Genomic DNA, 22,093 nt, shown 5'->3' with positions numbered 1-22,093 from the left:
GTGCTAAACGAGGTCTGCTTGTACTATGTTCGTTTACCCGGGAAAGCCTCTCTGACTCTCACGAGTTAATTTAAGGAGGATCCTGCCAAGTAAAAAATATATTTTTATTGGTCAGATAAAGACCACTAAGCTACATAGCTGTTTTTCACCTGGCCACACATGATAGCTTAACAAAGTGGCTTATCTTGACTGAAAGCTTTTGTAACTGCAGGAATTCATATTCTTTGGGTCTTTCGGTAAAATCACGTAGATAGGTTCAAAGAAAATAACAAAAAACTATGACGTTTCGATCACAACACAAGCGATCGTCATCAGGAGGAAAAAAGAGGAAAGCTGCTGAGGCAGACTGTTTTAAAGGTTTAAAATGGGTGTAGCCCTTGGGTCATAAACGAAGTGGGCGGGGCTAGTGATGTTAATGTGAGAAATTAGCATGTTAATGTAAGATCGGAGGGCAACATCCACGATGAGGGCGCGGAGGTGGCTATGTTAATGTGAGAGATTAGCATGTGAATGTAAGATCGCAGAGCTGCTGCCACGTCGGCGCGAGAGGTGACTGTGTTAGTGTGAGAAATTTAACCTGTTAATGTAAAATCAGAAAGCCGAAAATAACAAGTAACATCGGAAGCTAGGATGGAAACATCACAGCCAGTTATGACTTAAACTGGTTAATAACGTCCTTCCAATGATTGCTCAGTTTGTACCCATCTTCTCGGTTGAAATTGTGTCTGTGTCCATATATATGGGTGGCTTCATGAACGAATCTTTGTTGATAGTCAGTGGGTTTATCAAGTACCTTCGTCTTGGAGAACTCAATTTCGTGTGAGCCCAAAGCATTAAAACAATGATCAGTGACGGCCGAGGTATTGGTCCTACCGTGTTACAGATCTGCCTTATGTTCAGGAACACGGTCCGAGACATGTCGCTTAGTTTCCGCAATGTAACTACTCCCGCAGACACAGCTTAGTTTGTAGACGCCGGGGTATTGCATGTCAGGGATCACATCCTTCACAGATGGGATCAGAACCTGGATCTTGTGTTTGCTCATGATTTTGGAAATCTTTTTGGTGACCCCTGCTATGTATGGCAAGGTGATGGTTTTGATTGGGTCCTCAGATGGTTCTTTCACAACGGTTGGAGTAATAAAATCGGTTCTAGCTAAAGGGTTGAATTTCCGAGTCACCCCTGAACACATCCCAGTTGATGATATCATTGCCCAGGTCGACGTAGCCCTTAAGGGTTTGGGACACATTACTGCAGATGTGGCAAGATCGGAAATCGCTGCAATCCTCAAAAATGCTAAGAGACCTATTAGCAACATCAGTAAGGATAAGCGCTTTGAGCTTTCTCAATTGTTAAAGAGAGAGAACATCGTCATCCTCTCAGCCGAAAAGGGCAATGCCAGTCATCATGGACAAAACCACATACAATAACAAAATTCAGGACCTACTTCATGATGGTAGCTCTACCAAAATTAAAAGAGATCCCACCAACCGCCTCGTTACGAAAAACAACAATATCATCACTTATTTGACATCTTTAATCGAACCAACCAAGCGGTTTTCCTTAAAACCCTCTGCTGCTAGACCAACCAGATTGTATGGCTTACCAAAAATCCATAAAGAAGGTACACCCCTTTGTCCTATCGTCTCCACGATTGACTCACCTACCTACAAACTGGCCTGATTTCTGTCCGAGATCTTACAACCATTCACTGGTAAGACCACCTCAGCTGTACTTAACGCAGCTCACTTGATATCGTTAATTAAGGACATCTCACTATCTCCAGGTGATTTGCTCATTAGTTTTGATGTAGTCTCTTTGTTTACCAAAGTTCCTGTGCCTGACACCATTGCAATCATTGAAGATTTAGTCCAACAATGGAATGAATGCTGATGTTCCGGCCCTAGTGAGACACTGCCTCACCAACACGTACTTCACCTGGAATGGAACATTTTACAAACAAGTTGAAGGTACTCCAAATGGTTCTCCTTTATCTCCAGTTGTAGCCAATGTTTTCATGGAAAATTATGAGACAGATGCTATCCAGGCATCTACTCTATGTCCGTCTTTGTGAAAGAGGTACGTAGATGACACGTTTGTCATCTGGCCACATGGCCGACCAGCTCTGAACTAATTCCTCAACCACATCAATATCATACACCCGGCTATCAAATTCAATATGGAGGTGGAAAAGGATGGCAAGTTACCATTCTTGGATGTTTTAATCGAAAAGAGACCAGATGGCTCAATGGGACACCGTCTACAGGAAAGCCATCCATACGGATGCCTACCTAAAACCTGACTCCCACCACCATCCATCCCAGAAGAATTCCCTCATCAAAACTCTACACCATAGAGCTCCTTTCCAGTGTTGCCGCTTGTTCGAAGTGGACAGACCAAGTACTACGAAAGCACTTGCAAATGGCAACATCACCCCTCGCACTTTTCCTCTTTTTCGCCAGCCAGCCCAGGCCTCCCAGCATACTGGAGCTGGCTTCTCATTATTGCTGGGGACGTCGAATTGAATCCAGGCCCGTTTTTCCCTTGTGGCAGTTGCGGCAAGAATGTCACTGAAAATTATATCTAATGCAACGGTTGTAAAGCTTGGTACCACAAATGCTGCACTACTTTAGCCCGCATCCCCAGTTCAAATTCCGGCTGGTTCTGCAAATATTTTACATCATACACTCCAAAAACTCCACCTTGTACAACCACACTAACACCACCATCTCATCCATCGCAACCACCGTTTCAACACAACAAAACATCCACAACAAAAACGACCTAAAAATCCTTCAACTAAACATCAACAACAAATCTCTTGAACTAAGCACCTTTCTACAACAAAACACCATTAATATATCTTCTTGGTTCTTTCGGTAAAGTCACGTAGAAAGTCACGTAGAAGGGAAGTAATAAAATAATAAAAATAAAACATATACAAACACAGAGACAATATCAACCGAGAAGATGGATTCTGGCTTAGCAATCATTGGAAGGACGTAATAAACCATTTCGGATCTTAACTGATTGTGTTCACGTTTACGGTGACTTTCAGACCGCGTGCCACTCACTGGCATTGTACTCTCCGCAGGGAATGGATTCTTTGCTCCGCTGCAAGTTTCCTACCACTACTCTCCCATTGACATATTTCGTTGCTTCCTCTTAGTATCTTTCACACGACGGTCAATGGTACAGTGTATAATAACAAATAGTATAAAATGTATATGCTTAATACAATGTACAAAATAATATATAGCATCGTAATAGTATAGTGAATATACAGCAGTGTGATATACATTAGGGTGGGTAGAATAATACATAATGTAATATTACAATGTATAAGGTATAGGGTTGTTTATAGCAATACAGTATATAATTTAATGTTGGGTTTGTCTATGGCAGTATATAGTACGGTGTAGACTCGTGTGATGTAAGAGAATAAAGTTTAGATGGAAGCATAATATATTTTTAATGACGTAGAATTGTAATGTATTACTTACTGTTAGTAACTCAGCTTATTGTAGAGTATATTTAGTATACTAATGATACTATGTAGTTTATACTTTAGTTGTTTACGTGGTGGTTTTAGTTACTGCAGCTACATACTATTAACACTCCTTCCCTTTATTAATGCTACCCCTATCCCCTCCCTTTGATGCTGCTAATCCTGCATAATGCACAGGCATAAGTAGTACTAATCACATACCTGCATTTCCCATATCCCTTCCCTTTGATGCTGCTAATCCTGCATAATGCACGGGCATAAGTAGTACTAATCACATACCTGCATTTCCCATAAATATGCTAAATTCCTCTTGATATGCAAATTATTTTGTCAAGGCGCCCTTTCCCCCCCTTCCAACCCAGCTTAAATATATGCTCCAAGCATGGTGCTGTTTCATTCAGACGCTGTCGCCTCGACAGACCTGGTTTTCACCTGAAGACGGCTGCTTGCGTTGTGGCCGAAACGTCGTGAGAATTATTTTATTATGTTTTATTTTTATTATTTTATTACTTCCCTTCTAAGTGACTTTACCGAAAGAACCAAGAAGATGAATCCCTGCAGTCACGAAAGCTTAAAATCGAAATGTAACCATTAATATAGCCGCCATACAAGTAACACAATTAAAATCAATTTCTCGACCGCCCAACTATCAAAATTTAACTTTGCTCCGTCGAGACCGACCAACAGCTGGTGGCGGTTTAGCTTTTCTCATCCATAAAAGCATTCAATTTGAAGAAATTAAAATCCCATTGCCTCCTTCTGATATCACCACAGAAGCCTTAAGCGTCCGTATCAAATCCCATCTAGGCCCACTCACTATAATCAATGTCTACATCCCACCGACCAGTTCTTGCCCTCGCAACTATCAGTTCAATATAAATCAACTTTTACCAAACAACGGCTCAATTGTTATTGGAGATTTCAACGCCCACAACAAACTTTGGCACTTTTCCCTTTCAGATGCACGTGGCAACCTCATTGCCGATATCTTGAACGGCTCCCCCTATGGGGTACTTAATGAAAAGATGCAAACCAGAGTTCCGTCATCTGGCCCTTCACCCTCACCAGATATCTCAATAGCGTCAAGAAACCTGCTTTCATCAATCGACTGGCAAGTCTTTACGGCCCTTGGATCCGACCACCTACCAATTGTGTTGACCCTCAATGCCGCCAAGCCTCCACAAACTCCTAAACCGCTTATATTACAAGCTAACTGGACACTTTTACTTCAGAATCAGAAGCATTGTTCACCGACAACATCAACCATATCCACACACCTGCACATAACTCTGAAAGATTTTCAGAAACATCATCGCAACTACCACCAAGCACACCATCCCGGCGGGTTGATACAAGCAATACCTTCCCTGCCTCCCTAAAGAAGCCTCAACGCTAATAAACCTACTCTGAGGACTGAAAATCCTACATTGCCACAAATCCCAGCCTTCAATATTGAAATCACAAAGCTAATCAATCAAGCAAAAACAGAACGCTGGCACGAGCTTGTTGAATCTTTTGACCATCGCCAAAACTCATCAAAACTTTGGAAGACCATCAAAGCCTTAGACAGACACTCCAAACCGCCTCCCAATTATGCAATCAATTTCAACAACAAATCTGTCATAAACAACAATAACATCGCCAACCACTTCAACAAACGTCTCATCAGTCGTCCCACACTCTTCTAATAAATCCGCCCGTCAAAAAATCCGTCAAATCAAGGAACTACCTCTAAACGGCGCCCCCCAATTTACCATTGAAGAGGTGAAACTAGCTATAAAAAAGCCAAAAATTATTCCACAATTGGCCCGGATGGCAGCGCTATGCCCTATCTCAAACACCTCGGCCCCCTTGGCATAAAGTTTCTCACCTCCACCATTAATGCCTCACTGCAGTGCAACCGCACTCCGGCCATCTGGAAATCATGGACAATCATCCCACTTCCAAAACCCGGCAAAGACCTAAATCAAGCAACGTCCTACAGGCCGATCTCCCTACTTTGCTCATCAATCAAGATTTTAGAGGCCCTCATCCTTCCAATCATCACCACCGAATTAACTCCATCGTCTCACCAACATAGCTTTCGCCCTGCACACTCAACAACAACAGCTCTTCTCAACCCAACCACCAAAATTGCAAACGGTTTCAATGGGAAAAAGCCCCCATCTCGCACTATCGTTGCCTCCCTTGATCGTGTTGTGCGCCTTTTGGCGTCATCTGGTCCAACCCATGTGAGACTAGGCTCTAAGGAAAGCTGTCTCGGGTGTGGACCAATCAACTTCAAGGAAAGTGCATACATTATCAGAGTTGTGTTTTTTGTTTGCATTATGACTGCAGGTATTGTGGTCTATGCAAATATGACTCCTCGTAAAAAAGGTGTCAGTTTTGTTGCCAGATAAAAGGATAAAAAACCCAATTATCATATTTTTTACTGGCAAATGAGGTACCAATGGTGCTTTCGACACCGTTAACCACCTCACGCTCATCAACATCATCCAGGGTTCTACGCTACCATCAGGCCTTGTTTGCTGGCTTATAAATTACCTAAGGGGCCGCCAATCACGCACTCTCTTTCGTAATATTCAATCCTCCTCACGAAACATTCATGCAGGAGTACCCAAGGTTCCATATAATCCCCAGCGCTGTTCAACGCCTACCTCCACTATCTACCAACTCCTCCAAACGGAGTAGAAGTAGTCAGCTATGCTGACGACATCACAGTTTACATTTCTAATAAAAATATACCCAAAATAGAAAACTCCATCAACTCGTATCTAAAACGGCTTAGCACTTTTCTAGCCAAGAGATCGCTTCAACTCTCAACATCCAAATCAAGTCACCCTTTTCACACCTGATCCTCATAAATCCAACTTACTCCCAACGTCATAATAATCAATCAACGCCTCCCACTAACAAAACCCCCCAAAATTCTAGGTGTAACCTTTGACACCATGTTTAGCTTCGCTCAACACGGCAGAAACGTCCATGCAAAAGTTACCAAACGAAATAACATCTTACAAGCTTTAGCCGGCACATCTTGGGGTCAACAAAAGGAGACTTTACTCCTAACCTACAAAGCCATTGGACATCCCATCATTAATTATGCCAGTCCCATTTGGTGCCCAAACCTCTCCTCTACAGGTTACCAAAAGCTCCAAACCTCTGACAACCAAGCACTTCGCCTAACTACAGGATGCCACCTTATGGCGCCCATTGACCATCTCCACCAAGAAACCAAAGTTCTTCCGATTCAAGAACACTGCAAGCTTCTCACCGATCAATATCTGGCTTCATGCCACTCGACAACGCATCCTTGCACAAAGCTACTCAAAGCCCCAGCTCTGCCAACGTGCAATCTACTTTAAATGCTCTTCCACCAAATAGCACCACCAAATCAATTTTGAACCACTTGCACACCACTGCCACCATGCACTGCCTGAACGCCTACAAGCCCAATCTCGTGCTAGGGGGTTGGCCCTCACCCATAGCAGACGACGAGAAATCCCTGACCCAGGCAATTCGCATAAAAATAGCTCAACTCCGTTCAGGTTACTGCTCCATGCTAGCCGATTACCAAAATCGAATCCACTCAAGCAATGCCCAAAACGCAGACCAAAAATTAAATCGATTGATCTCTGGCTAAACCCTTCCAAAGTGGCGACACAACGCCACCTATAAACAGAAAGTGCGAGGAAAACAACAACAACAACCATAGAGCTCGCTGTATTTCCGACCATCATCACCTAGCCAGTGAACTGGAACACGTACTCCAAGCTCTCAAGACTAATGGATATTCAGACTACACAATCCGTAAAGCTATCACCCCAACTCGTTGGAAACATCTGAGGACCCAATCAAAAAAATCACCTTGCCATACACAGCAGGGGTCACCAAAAATATTTCCTAAATCATAAGCAAACACAAAATCCAGGTTCGATTTAACACAGTACATAAAATTTGTGTTCTGATCCCATCTGTGAAGGATGTGATCCCTGACATGCAATACCCCGGCGTCTACAAACTAAGCTGTGTCTGCGGCAGTAGTTACATTAGGGAAACTAAGCGACATGTCTCAGACCATGTTCGTGAACATAAGGCAGATCTGAAATACGGTAGGACCAATACCTTGACCGTGGCTGATCATTGTCTTAATGCATTGGGCTCACACGAAATTGATTTCTCCAAGACGAAGGTACTTGGCAAACCCACTGGCTATCAGCAAAGATGAGTACAAACTGAGCAATCATTGGAAGGACGTTATTAACCAGTCTAAGTCATAACTGGCTGTGATGTTTCCATCCTACCTTCCAATGTTAGTTGTTATTTTCGGCTCTCTGATTTTACATTAACAGGTTAAATTTCTTACACTAACACAGCTACCTCGCGCGCCGACGTGGCGGCAGCTCTACGATCTTACATTAACATGCTAATCTCTCACATTAACATAGCCACCTCCACGCCCTCGCCGTGGATGTCGCCCTCCGATCTTACATTAACATGCTAATTTTTAACATTAACATCACTAGCCCCGCCCACTTCGTTACTGAACCTTGGGCTACACCCATTTTAAACCTTTAAAACAGTCTGCCTCAGCAGCTTTCATTTTTTTTCCTCCCGATGACGATCGCTTGTGTTGTGATCGAAACGTCGTAGTTTTTTATTTTCTTTGAACCTATCTACGTAACGTTGCCGAAAGACCCAAAGAATATGAAGTGGCTTATCATGTGGAAATGTATATCAGCCAAATACTCTAAATGCATACTGATTCTAAATATGGAGGGAAAATACAGAAGACCTGGAAAAAAATCCATGTGACCACGGGGAGAACATGCAATCTCCAAATATACAGGCGTCAAGGTCGGAATTGAACCCACGACGTTCCGTATACCAAGCGAGAGAGATAACATCTCGCCGCCGTGGCGTTTTAATTAAAATCTCTAAAATTTTAGACCATGACGCCAGAACACGTCATGGGATCTTTAACGTCGGTTCGCTGTGAAGCAGACGGCGAGCAGTAGTAGTAGTAATGTTACGCTCAATATGTGCCGCAGTGACCTGCAACGGGCGGCGATCACACTCCCGCTGGGCCACGTCATCTCCACGGCACCGGCTTCGACATGATGCTTCACAAGCCCGGCTCGCTCACCTTGCTCTCCTGGTTGCCGTAAGCCAGCAGCTGCAGGCAGTCGGTGGTGATGGCGAGGAACTTGACGTTGTTCTTGTTCAGCAGGGCCACCATCTTCTGCAGGCCACCTGCCAGGCGCACGGCCATCTTGCTGCCCTCCTGATGCAACAGCAGGTTGTGCAGCGTGGTGATGGCGTAGAAAAGCACTGACTCCACAGGGCAGCTGCCACCGCACGGGAAAAATCACATTCACTTTAGCCGGGGCGGTGGCGGTAGTGTCAGCTACTCAAGTGGCCTGTATTTCAGCACTGTGGAGGCAAGCGTTGGTGGATCACCACAAGGATGTCGTGAAACTCCCTTCGTGTGGGCGTCAATGTTGCCATACCCTGACTCACCAGGAGATGGCGGAACAGTAAATGGATTAATCTCCATCTGTTTCCATCCATATGAGGACACAGCATTGCCACCCTTGCATGCGAGGTTTTTCTATGGATACCCCGGTTTCCTCCCACAAGTATAACACCCACGAAAGGAGTAGGGCAAACATTGCAATGTAGGGTCATAGAGCTTGGGCAATTGTTGGCACTGGTACAAGCTGCCTTCGCACTTGTCTGTGATTTCCCTTGCTGAACTAATGAACTGTCCACGGCATTAACATTTGTAACTCAACCATACCAAATCCTTCATTCGATTTATCATGAAACCATAATTTTTTATATTATTATTACTACTACGCTTGTTTACCCACAAAAGCCTCACAGTCTTAACTCTTTTCAGGACGGTCCTTCCAAGTTTTCACAGTAGGGGGCGATGTTACTACTTTGTATTGCCAATTGAGTAATTTGCAGATAATTTTTCATACTCACCCACAGAATGGGGGGAGAACATATAAAATCCACACTCACACACACTCTGCAGAACGGAGAGAGCACATACAAACTCCACGCTCACACGCACACTTACACTGCAGAACGAAAGGAGAACATGCAAATTCCAACACAGAAAGTCACTCGACTTGGGAATCGAACGCAGGCCCTTCTTGCTGGGAGGCACAAGTGTTACCGATGTACCACCACCCTGCTTAACTGGAAGACCATCTCGACTTCAGAAGACACTTGAACTGTGGACCTAAACTTCTCCATCAATCTCCCGTTCGTCAGAGGCTGCACGACGCTGTTTGTTAAATCGGCTGCCCCTTGCGCGTTTTGCGTTCGCCGCCGCGCTGCACCTGAGCAGCTTCACGAGGGCTGGGATGCCTCCTGACTTGAAGATGGCCAGCAGTCCCTGGCGGTGGTGCGACAGGTTGTGGAGGGCCCCGGCAGCACAGCGAGCCGTCTCCATGTCGTTGGTGTTCTGGGCAGCGCGCACCAATGCCGCCACCATCTGGGGGGAATCCATGATGGCGTGGCGAGCCGCCTCCTTCTTCGACAGCTGATGCACCATCATGGCGGCGTTACCCATCACGACCTGCAGCGCGCACACGCGGCAGATGAGCACAGCTCGGTTGGGACACAGAGTTATAATGTTCAAAATTATTGAGTATATATGGTATTTGCACCATTCCAACAGTGAATGAAAGGCTATCACGAAGGAAGGCGCTATGTTTCAGATAGAGTCTGTAGTAGTTTCACAGGAGGAATGATGTTCCTGGGTGTCATTACAATTTAGTCACGGTGTATGTAAGAAGCCTGTGTGAGTGTATGGACCCTGTGCGTGTAGTCTATGTGTGTAGGAATTATATGTCTGTAGGGAGTCTACGTGTGTGTAGTCTGTGTGTGTGTGCGTGTAATGAGTCTGTGCACGTGTGGAGGTTGCCACATTGCCTAGTCACCCACGCACCGGGTCATCATCGTTGAGCAGCTTAGTAAGCTCGGGGATGGCGCGCGTCGCCACCTCGGCGTCGTCCTGGTAGTTGATGAGGTTCACCACGGCCTGCTTCAGCATCTGCGACGGCTCAGCCAGGCGCTGCACGTTGGTCGGCTGCTCGGTATCGAACTGCGTGGCCGGCACCTGCGCGCCCTCCTCCAGCGTCTCTGGGAACATGGCCGCTCGGATGCGCTGGGCGCGCGTCGACGCAAAGTGGCTCTCGGCGTCTGTGGGCACGGATAAGTCGGCGGCATAAGGACCGTCATGCCACCACTCGCCCACCCGTTGTGGGGATGAGTTTTATCCTTGCGGCAACCGGTTAGCAGTTGGCTACGTACGGTGCGAAAGAAGTTAAACTAAAACTAAAGTATATTCTTGGTTCTTTCGGTAAAGTCACGTAGAAGGGAAATAATAAAATAATACTAATATAAAACAATAACAATTCTCACGTTTCGATTGCAACACAAGCAATCATCAAATTTTCTTGCTGTGGATTTCACACCTGATGATGATTGCGTGTGTTGCAGTCGAAACGTCGTGATAATAAAATAATAGAAATATAAAACAATAAAAATTATTTCCCTTCTACGTGACTTTACTGAAAGAACCAAGAATATGAATCCCTGCAGTCACGAAAGCTTTAAATCAAAATAAAACTCAACTATTTTTATTTTACCAAGGCCCACTGAGCTATATAGCTCAACGAAGTGGCTCATGTGGAAATGTATAGCAGCCAAATTCTCTAAACGCATGCCAATTCTACGTGTAGAGGTAAAAACCAGAGGACTCAGAAAAAAATATCCACGCAACCATGGGGAGAGACACGCAAACTCCAAATATAATGACGTCAGGGTCGGGATTGAACCCACAGCCGCGTGCATACCAGGCGAGGGAGATAACATCTTAGCCTGGTCACTCAACGACCGTACAATGAATAACATCGTTATAGTTTGACTATACATTTTATTTGGCTAAATTCCAGCTCTGAGAATTACAAAAGAAAACAAATATTTAGGTTTGGGATATCCATGCCAAGATTATTGCTCTGAGTGGTACAACAGGCAGATTGGTGCTGACATCTGTTGTGAATAGCAAAAATCACTTGAGAAACATCTCACCACCGTGGCACTCCACGGTGTGCATGGACAGAAGTTCAACTTACATACATACCAAGTCCCCACTTAATGCGCGGTGCGCACATCACGCGTTTTTGCTGTAACGCGGTTGGTTCGTCCGTCCGGGGAACACTTTTCGCGCAACGCAGAACGCGTCACTGCGATAACCCGGAACGTGCACCGTTATCTAATCTTACCTATATGTATATAGCGCCTTCGTCCAAGGTGCTTTACAACAATTATAAAATTGTGCATAAGATGATTTCAAGTTCAAGTTCATTTATTAGGTATAGCCCTGTGAGCCATTCGGCTCTTAAATCGGGTGCAACCGCAACAAACAAAAAATATGAACAAAAAAACATCTTAAAGTGATAGTGGTTAAAATAAAGAATATGAGTTATTCAAAGTGGTCGTATAGTTATGGTGACAGGATGGGCGGGAGAGGTGAAGGAGGGGCTGGGGTAGTGACAGGGGTAATGATAGGGGTAGTGATAGGGGTGATAGCTGTAGTATTAGGGGTTGGAGTCAGCCTGGTTTTAGATGGGGGAAGGATTCTTCCAATTTTGCCAATTTTTAACAGTAGGGGGCGATGTTCCTCAAGTAAACTTTTTTTTTTTCACCAGGAAAGGCCCACTGAGCTATACAGTTATTTCTCAGAAGTGACCTAGCCACAAATGATAGCTCAATGAAGTGGCTTATCATGTGGACATTTATAGCAGCCAAATACTCTAAACACATGTTGATTATAAATGTGGAAGAAAAAACCAAAGGACTTGGAGAAAAAGCCATGTGACCACGGAGTGAACATGCAAACTCCCAATAAACAGGCATCAGGGTCGGGATCGAAACCACGAACTCCTGCATACCAGTCGAGGGAGTTAACATTGCCACCACGGTGCTGTGTGTCATTTTGCTGCTGTGTCATGTCAAATGAATGCAAATTTTGAGCAAGTGGATCCCATCATGAACACTGTAATCCTATAGGTCTCTGTGGGCCTGTAGCAACCGTGTGAGCCTATGGGGCCTGCGTGAGCCTACGGGCTTCTTCTGTGTGGGCCTATGGGCTTCTTCTGTGTGGGCCTATTGGCTTCTTCTGTGTGGGCCTATGGGCCTTTGTGCGAGCCTAAGGGCCTTTGAACCTTTTGGCGGGACCCCAGGGTCCCGAATAAACGGAAGTTAAAATCGTAATTACTTAATGTATTTTTGGCGACTACGTCCCACCGCGCACATAAACACCGTGACCCACCTGGCACGGATAATTCTGTCATGTCGTCCAAGTGCAGCGAGGATGAATGCGCAGAAAAAGCTAAACTATTAAACTTTTATTAGCGCATCGTGTAGAGCTTTTCGAGATGAATAGATTGCCGTATCGTTCGCCTTCAACAGAAATAAAATAACGTCGCAACACAGTTTATGTGAGAGTCGGGGGCTTATGGGACCCCGGGGTCCTGCCATAAGGTTCCTTTGTGCACTCAATTCATATATCCAAATGAAACAAGAAAGCCAAGTCGAAAGTGGCGCATACCCGGGGTGTGGTCTCGCGACAGGTTCGCGTTGAAGGTCCGTTCCCACTCATAGACGACGCGCGTTTCCTCTCCATCCTCGGGGTTGCCCTTGCCGCTGAGCGATGGCGCCGTGGTGTTCACCCCGGACTGGATGCCCGAGTCCAGATAGGACTGCTGCTGCCACTGGGTGACCTGCACCTTGCGGTCAGGTTCCAGCTGCATGTCCAGCTCCATGAAGTCAGCTGCAAATGACAAACACCAAGCCCTCACCTCTCTCGCTTAGATTTTCAAAAGTCAGCTTTAATTTTCTTCAAGAAGAAAATAAATAGAACAAATGTTGGAAATCGTGCAAAATCAGCACGAAGAATTACACATTGAGAATTACACAGAGAAACGGGAAGAGCAACGCGTGGATTAAGTATCACACAGGCAGGTTACGGGCACCGCATGGATTGTTAAGAAAACGTGGGCTTGGGGCATGACACTCACACAGAATGAACGACACCTGCGCATCGAGACTGGCATCGGAATCGTAGCTAAAGGATGGAATGCACTCATAGGGAAACAGGGCCACGTGCAAGAGCTAAATGGATTCATCACGAGACTGAGGGATGGCATTGCCTTGGGGCAGCCTTCATCTGGCAGTTGATATAGCACAACCAACAATGAATGGAAACTTTAATTGCGTCCGGCTGTATACACGTACAGCCCACGTGTCAGTCCACTGCTGGCTGAGGGCCTCATACTTCACCATGCTGGTCAGTGCAAGTTGGCGATGGTGGGGGGTGGGGAACATATATGTTGGAGGAAAGTGTAGCAAAACAAAGGATTTTGCTGTACTGTGCTCTGCTGACAATGTAGCCCCACAAGCAGCATATAACGCCTGTTTCATTCATGCATGGCGATCACCTAGCTGGAATAGAACTTCCTTTCCAAATCTGATGAGACTGGGTGCAATTCGGGTGTTTTGGTCAAAGATGCATTCATCTAAACCGATAATGAATTGGACATCCTGACCTCCCCTGCATTTTTAGTCCGACTTTATGAACCCTATTCTGAAGATGTGTGACGCAGTTTAAAATGACACGTCCCATATCTAAATGCAGAAATTTGTAGATAGAATCGTTCTTTAACTTACCAGTGAGCTAAAACAATAATTTGAACGTTGTTAAATGCTTGTACACAACAGGTGGTGGAGGGTCTTAACGATACATATTTGGTCAGATCATCATGAACCGTATAACTTGTCTGTGCAGTTAGAGACTAAGGGGATTTAGGTAAGTGCCATTTGAAATAAAAAAAAATACAAGCAAAATGCCCTTTGATCAAATGGACAGAGAACTTTAAAGATCTAAAGGTGTCTATTTGACTTATTTTTTGATATTAAATAATGATTAGCCTTGTTTACTCAGGAATGCCTTGCCGAGTCTCAAGACTTTTTCTACTATTAACTATTTTTATTACCAATTTTTATTTCACCAGGTAAGACCCAATGAGCTATATAGGTATTTTTCAGAAGTGACCTGGCCACAAATATTAGCTCAATGAAGTGGCTTATCATATGGAAATTAATAGCAGCTAAATAATCTAAACGCATGTTTATAATAGTGGAGGGAAAAACTTGAGAACCCGCAGAATAATCATAGCGACGACAGGGAGAACATGCAAATTCCAAATACACAGGCATCAGGGTCGGGATCCGGATGTTCTGGTCATACCAGTTACATTGTGTGCAGTGTTAGCTATGGGAGGAAACCGGAAAACCCAGAGGAAACCCATGCAGAACAAAACTCCACACAGAAATCCACCCGAGTCGGGATTCTAACCCAGAATTTCTTACTTTGAGGCATGAGTGTTGACACTGCGCCACCCTGCCGCCCACAGTTATTTCACCTGATTGTTAAGCCACTTCACCCTTTTGCAAACAAGGAAATGCTGAGAAAAAAGATGTTGTTTCTGCTTCAGCAAACACTTTTATGGCATCAAAGTCCAGTAACGGCCAGACTAAAACCAGTGCAATCTCCGAGTCCATACACGTCAAATGGCTTGTGTTGGATTCTAAGACATCTGACATTGCCATGCGATGGCGGCACACACCTGTAATCCAGCACTGAGAGCATTGGCAGTGAAACTCCCTTCCTGTGGGCATCATAATACCATACCCTGGCTTTCAAGAGATGGTGGTAGAAGAAAATGTGGAGCAACCTCCATCTGTTGCATCTGCATGGAAAGCATTGCCCCTTCGCACGCGTGGGTTTTCTGCAGGTGCTCCGGTTTCCTCCCATATATATAAACACTAATTAATTAGCTGATAATATATAGAGGACGGCAGAGCTTGGGCAATTGTTTGCACCGGCTCACCTCCTGGCCGCTGCCTTCCCGCTCGTCTGTGGTTCCTCGCACCTCAAGAGTTGTTTCCCTCTCATAGAGAGCGAGCAAGCGAGAACTGTGCTCGTCATGAACCTAAATCCCAGTTCTATACGTCTCCTACTGATCAGGACTGTGGGAAACTGACTTATTTGCATTAAAATCTCTTTTGAAAAAAAAAGTTATTTTTAAATTGATGCCATGGGAAAAGTTTCACACCAAGAAATTTAAGCTCTCCGCAAAACAGCTGCAAACATTCTGCATTGTGATGCGTTCTTGAGTCTGCTGTGCAGCGTCAAATTCCTGCCGCCGATTTCTATCCCGATCACATTCCCCAGTTGTGAATTTTCCTAGGGTGGCGACAGGGCCCAATGGGGTTGCGCTCGCCACTTGTTGTAGTGGTTCGTGGTTCGAAACTCGCAGGCCACCCTGCTTAAAATTGCAGGTGTATTGACCGTGAAATACACGTTGTGTGGTTGGAAAAGAGTAGGCCATTGTGTGCCAGCGTCATGGTCAAATCTGAAAAATTACACTGCAAATTACTAAAGTGGCACTACACCCCCCCGACTGTTAAACTACGATGATAGCCTTGCACTGTAGGAATGGCGTAAACACTAAATGGTATATATTCATGGTTGATATTTCAAGCCTTGAGATTCTGGCATTACATATTTTTACATCTCCTTTTTTGTCACTCTTTTAGCACAATAAACATTTTCCGCCATTTCAGACTACGTCAATTATCCAGATATAAATAGCCAGCAGCAAGCATCAAACGACAACTCGCTGCAATTGATAACCTCGTTAACATGCGGACAGCTACCCAGATTCAAACCCAGCATATACGTGGTGCCAGCCAAGCGCTCTGAAGACAGTACAATTACTACAATTTTTATTTTACCAAATAAGGCCCACTGAGCGACATAACTGTTTTTTAGAAGCGACCTGGCCACAAATGATAAGTCAATCAAGCGGCTTATCATGTGGAAATGTATAGCAGCTAAATCCTCTAAACGCATGTTTTTAAATGGAGGGAAAAACCGGAGAAAAACGGAGGACCCGGAGAAAAATTCACGCGACCAAGGGGAGAGAGGGATTGAAACCACGACCTCCTGCATAACAGCGAGGTATATAAAATCTTGCCAACGTGTCACCCCTAAGCCTCCTATTATTATTATTGTTGTGCTTGAATACCAAGGAAAGACTCATTGAGCATTGGGAATCTTCTTCAGGGGGGATCGTGCCAGTTTTCAAGTAGGAGACGAGGTTGCTTTTGTGTGTAATACCAAGTGAGTAACATGCAGATGATTTTGCAGCATTGGGATTTTCAGCCAATACCAGTAAACATTGTACGTTTGTTTTTAGCAATGGGAGGAAATCAGAAAACCCATAGGAAAACTCATGCAGAGCAGGGAGAGAGCGAACATACAAACTCCAAAGAGATAGGCACCCAAGTCAGGAATAGAACCCAGATGATTCTTGCTGTGATGGAAGTATTACCATTGCATCACCCTGATGGCCAAATAATAAAAAACTTACTCTTAAGTATACACACTTACAACGCACGCATGAGAGGATGAACATTAAACCTTTGCTTTATTTCAAGAGGGAAATTAATGTACACGTTACCTTGGCTAGCCATGGTCTCTTAGGCGTTGTGGTCGGTACTGCTCAGAACCAACGTATACTTTTCTCTTGGCGCAAAAGTAAAGTCCACCTGAAAGTTCAGATACACAAAACCACGTGAAATTATGTACATGTATGAAAGCACGGACATCTACACACTGCACCAGGTACTCATTTAGACCTCGGGAAAGCTCGGGACAGGTTTAGATATAATTAGCCACTCATGTTGGCTGTGACCAGGAATCAAACTCAAGTCACCGGGTTCATAGTGAATTGCATTTACCACTATGCCACTGTGAATTTGTGTTGGACCAAAAACAGAGATCCCCCATTTAGCCTTCACAGCTTGTTGGGGCAAGTGCTGTTTGCGAGTTGCACCTATAAAGGCCAGAACAGCACACAAGGGGGTTGGTGGACAGCATCACGCCTTTGTCTCCGCACCAAGTACTCAAATGAGGCTAAATTGACCGAGGGGAGGCCTGGGACTGGTTCAAATAATCGCCAGTGGTGTGGACCGTGAGCGGAAACAGAACTTGTGTTGCCGGATTCATAATGAAGTGTGCTAGCCGCTGCACAACCGCTTAAAAAAAACACACACACACTGCAAAACCATATTTTGGGTAGCAGGGTGGCACAATGATAATACTTGTGCCTTACAGCAAGAAGGGGCTGTATTCGATTCCTAACTCGGGCACCTTTCTACGTGAGGTTTGTATGTTCTCTCTCTGTTCTGCATGGGGTTCCTCTGGGTCCTTCAGTATCCTCCCAAAGATAAAATAAACCCCTACAATTTGGACCTAGTATTGGCCAAATATCCTAATGTTGAAATATTACCTGAAAATTACTTCATTGGGATTACATACACCAGCAATATTGGCCCCTACTGTGAAAACCAGACACGACCCTGCTCCTGAAAATGTCCTTGCTTTTTTGGGTAAGCCAGCGTAAATAACAAAATAAACGTGTCACCAGACAAAGACAGTCTGCAGTGGAGGTTGACCAGTACAGGCAGACAATCATTAAATGTAGTCCAATGTTCCACTCGTCATTTAATGAATGGGGAATTACTAATCACATCTTCAGAATATTGTGACTTCTCCATCATACAGTCATACACGTGCCAGTCTGTGCAGCCTAGGTGCTGAAAAACAGAGACAAATGACAGCCCATTTGGGACTTACACAATGGAATATCAAAAGCTTAAATTATGGATGATTATTATTATGCTTGTTTACCCAGAAAAGAATAACTTAGTGTCAAGACTTTTTCAGGAGGATTTTGCCAAGTTTTTGCAGTGGGATGTTTGGCCAATACCAGTTTCATTTTTTAAAATCTTATATTGTAAGCTATGGGAGGAAACTGAAAAACCTAGAGGAAACCCATGCAGATCAGGGGGAGTACATACAAACCCCATGCAGAAAGGCACCTGAGTTGGGAGATGAATATAAGCCCTTCTTGAAGCTTTTTAAACTATGAACTATTTTTTATTCTACCAGGAAAGGCCCAATGAGCTACATAGCTCTTTTTCAGAAGCGACCTAGCCAAAAATGATAATGCAACTAAGTTTCTTATAGTGTGAAAATTTATAGCAACCAAATACTTTAAACGTATGTTTGTAAATGTGGAGGAAAAACCCAGAGGACCCGGAGACAAATCCATGCGACCACAGGGAGAACATGCAAACTACAAATATACAGGCGTCAGGGTTAGAATCGAACCCACAACCTCCTGTATGCCAGGCGAGGGAGTTAACATTCACCACCACGGCGGGTGACCTCCCTTCTACCATAATAACATGGTGTTGCAGACGTGTATAGAGGACCCACGCCACACAGATCTCGAGCATCCAGTTAATTATAATTATCAGCGCCCCACAGCACAACGCCTAACTCACTGCCGCCATCTCTATGTGAATATTCCCCATGCTCACCCTGCAAGTGCTTCTCAGGTTACTTAGCCCATACCAGTCTCCACCATTATATATTGGTCATAACAAGTCTGTGCTCTTTACTACAGGCTCTTTATGGGCGGCCGGGTGGCTCAGTGGTAACACTTGTGCCTCTTGATAAAAATGGAGTGGGTTCACTTTCCAACTTAGGCACCTTTCTGTGCAGAGTTTGCATGTTCTCCTCCTATTCTGCATTAGTTTCCTCTGTGATCCCCACACACTGTAAGTGGTATTGGCCAAACATTCCAAATCAAATGCTGAAAAATTACCCACACATTACTAAATTGGGAATAGACATAGCAACGTTTCCCCACTCCTGCAAAAGACTTGGTAGGACCCTTCTGGAAAAGGGTCTTGAGGCTTTCCTGGGTTAACAAGCAAAAATATAATGAAGATGAAATCTATCCTGAACAGCTGACTTGGTTCTTACATCCAAAGCAATAGCAATCCCTATCATAGTGCAATGCACAAGGGGACATTGTAAAGTTAAAATCATCTTGCATCTCTTCATGCGATACCCTACATTATGTACCTTTCTTCATGTACAATGCTATTATTGTCCAACAATGTGCCAGGCTGCTGAATCTGATATTGTGTAGGGAGCAGGGTGTGGTGCAGGGTGTAAGTGTAGGTGTAATGCATGGAATGTCGTGCAGGGCACTGTACGTTTTTTTCTGAGGGTAATGTTGCTCAAGAGAGGCTGCTCCGTCTACTTTACGTAAAGTGTTGTATATTTTACAGGCCAACAACATCACACGCAGACCCACGCACATGCAACTATACATCATAAATCTCACTCTGTGCTGGTCAGTATGCTCTGATTTGGAATTACCTTTGTATTTGACGCTCCATGAAACATGTAATCAATACAGTATTGTGTACGATAGTTCCAAGCCTTGGCCATTAAATGATGACCCCAATAAATCTGACAGGTGCTCAAGTGTTATTGTTTGTCAGAGCCTTTAACATTAACATCGATTTCTCTCAATCCTGGGGGATGTCACGGGCTGGCTCTATGCATTATGATCCTCGATTATGATTGCTATGATCCTCCCGCACCAGGATGGCTGGTGCATTGGTAACGCTTGTGCCTCACATCAAGAAGTCCCTGGGTTCAACTCCCAACCCAGCCGCCATTGTGCGTGGCGTTTTGATGTGCTCCTCCTGTTCTGCATGGGTTTCCTCAATATTCGCCAGTTTCCTTCCATAGCTAAATCATACCATGCGATGTAACTCGTGCCTCAGGTGAGCTTTACTGGTTAGAATTTGATAAATACATTGCTAAGTATAAATTATATCTCTGTAAACGTGACAATCTTGTCGGGTGGTGGAAGGTTGATGATAAACATTTTGGCATAAAACTAATACGTGGACTGACCCATAAACAAATACGGCTCATTGTATTGGCTACGGAAATCTATGTATTAAGTTAATTTAACTTTCATTGGGCAAATCATCCCAATGATGAAAATATTTGCTAATTAGTCGACAGAGATTACACACAGCAGCGAAATTGCCCCCCTCAGTGAAAACTTTACATAACCCTCCTGAAAGAGTCTTGAGACCAAATAAGGCTTTTCTGGGTAAACACGCATAAATAACATTAATTTAAAACTAAAATTGCTGTAGCTTCCTGTCTTTCTTCTTGTGCATGGCTCAAGACAGACAAGAGGCCACATAAATAATCCTAATCAAGTAACTTTGCCTCCTGTGAATTAGTACAGTGTGTTTCCCACAAATTAACTAAATTAAAACATGTTTTTATTTTACCAGGTAAGGCCAACTGAGCTATACAGCTATTTTTCAGAAGAAACCTGGCTACAAATGATAGCTCAACGAAGTGGTGTATGTGGAAATGTATAGCAGCCACATAATCTAAATAATCTAAATGCATGTTTCTAAATGTGGTGCGAAGAACCCAGAGAAAATCCACACGAAAATCCAACTCCACTACGTGGATCTGAGCTGGGTCTTTGCCAGAGCCAACCTTCACTCACAACTGTACCCAGCTACATTCCCATGGACTGCAGAGCCCATCCCAGCCCATTCATTCGCTCCCTGCTGGCCCACCCTCCCCATACTGCCACCCACACTGCACCGCCTATGCCCTAAGGCCTAGCGACCAAGCCAGGGAAGGTGGACCTTTGCTGGGCAGGAATCTAGGTGAGCTCAAGAGGGCGTTAGACAGGAAGTGGGTAAAAGCGGAGTATCTACGCTGAATGTATGTTGTCAGATTGTTTATAATTAATCAATGTAACGTGTGTTTTTTGGTTATTAATTTGTCTCCATGTTGTTTACAACCATGGCTTGGTGATTGATTGAATGAATGCACGAGTGCGTACTGACAAGCAAATAATCCTGAGTCTCAGGAATGTGTTGAACCTGAAGAAGAAGAATCTTGCAGTTGCCTTAGACTGAACATTTAAAGCAAAAAAATTAAGATATAAATTCAAAGAGAAGACGAAGCTAATTAACATCAACAATATAGATCAAGATGTGCGGGGATTTAGACTGGTTACAAGCAACGGCTTCAAATCCCCATGGAAGCAACATGATTGAATGGAAATCATTATTTAAATAGAGTACAGTACTAACATTGTAATGGGCAGTCCATTGCAATCGGGGGGAGGAGGTGGGGGGGCAAGGTGAAGAGACATCAACTAAAACCACATGGTGAGCAGGAGGAGAAAATATGGAAGGAGATGAAAATGGCAAATGAAATATTCAGGATGCAGCACCCCCAAATAATACCTCACTGCGCTCTACTGTATAAAGTTCAATGTAAAGCAGTCAAGGTGATGGATGATCCAGCACTGATGAGCTCCTGTCACTCACCGGCAGTCAGTTGCCTCCTTATCACTCTTCTATTGCTACTACCACCACGGTTACTCTTCCTGTGAACTTCACGCATTAATTTCTCCACCCATTTTGAGGAATCTGTCTCCCACAAAACTTACCGTTTTGTCTCAGCAATAGTCTACAATCAGCACACTGCAGGTCAAAACAACAGACTCGCCCACTCATCACAATTCA

At 44.3% G+C, this 22,093-nt stretch overlaps 1 protein-coding gene across 1 annotated transcript in view; it reads right to left on the bottom strand.

The window, feature by feature from the left end:
• LOC133345805 (catenin beta-1-like) overlaps positions 1–22,093 on the bottom strand; it is a 44,889-nt gene that overhangs the window by 20,891 nt on the left and 1,905 nt on the right. The window contains exons 2-6 of the mRNA XM_061556794.1: positions 17,116–17,203; positions 13,140–13,361; positions 10,473–10,726; positions 9,862–10,100; positions 8,655–8,856 (exon numbers count right to left, since the gene is read on the bottom strand). Of these exons, the coding sequence (XP_061412778.1) occupies positions 8,655–8,856; positions 9,862–10,100; positions 10,473–10,726; positions 13,140–13,361; positions 17,116–17,128 (930 nt within the window). The 5' untranslated portion in view covers positions 17,129–17,203. The remainder of the gene's footprint in view (positions 1–8,654; positions 8,857–9,861; positions 10,101–10,472; positions 10,727–13,139; positions 13,362–17,115; positions 17,204–22,093) is intronic.

This window comes from Lethenteron reissneri, chromosome 23 (genome assembly GCF_015708825.2).
Source record: "Lethenteron reissneri isolate LAM-NWPU_2019-01 chromosome 23, ASM1570882v1, whole genome shotgun sequence".
NCBI lineage: Eukaryota > Metazoa > Chordata > Hyperoartia > Petromyzontiformes > Petromyzontidae > Lethenteron > Lethenteron reissneri.
This window is presented reverse-complemented; position numbering and strand designations above follow the sequence as displayed.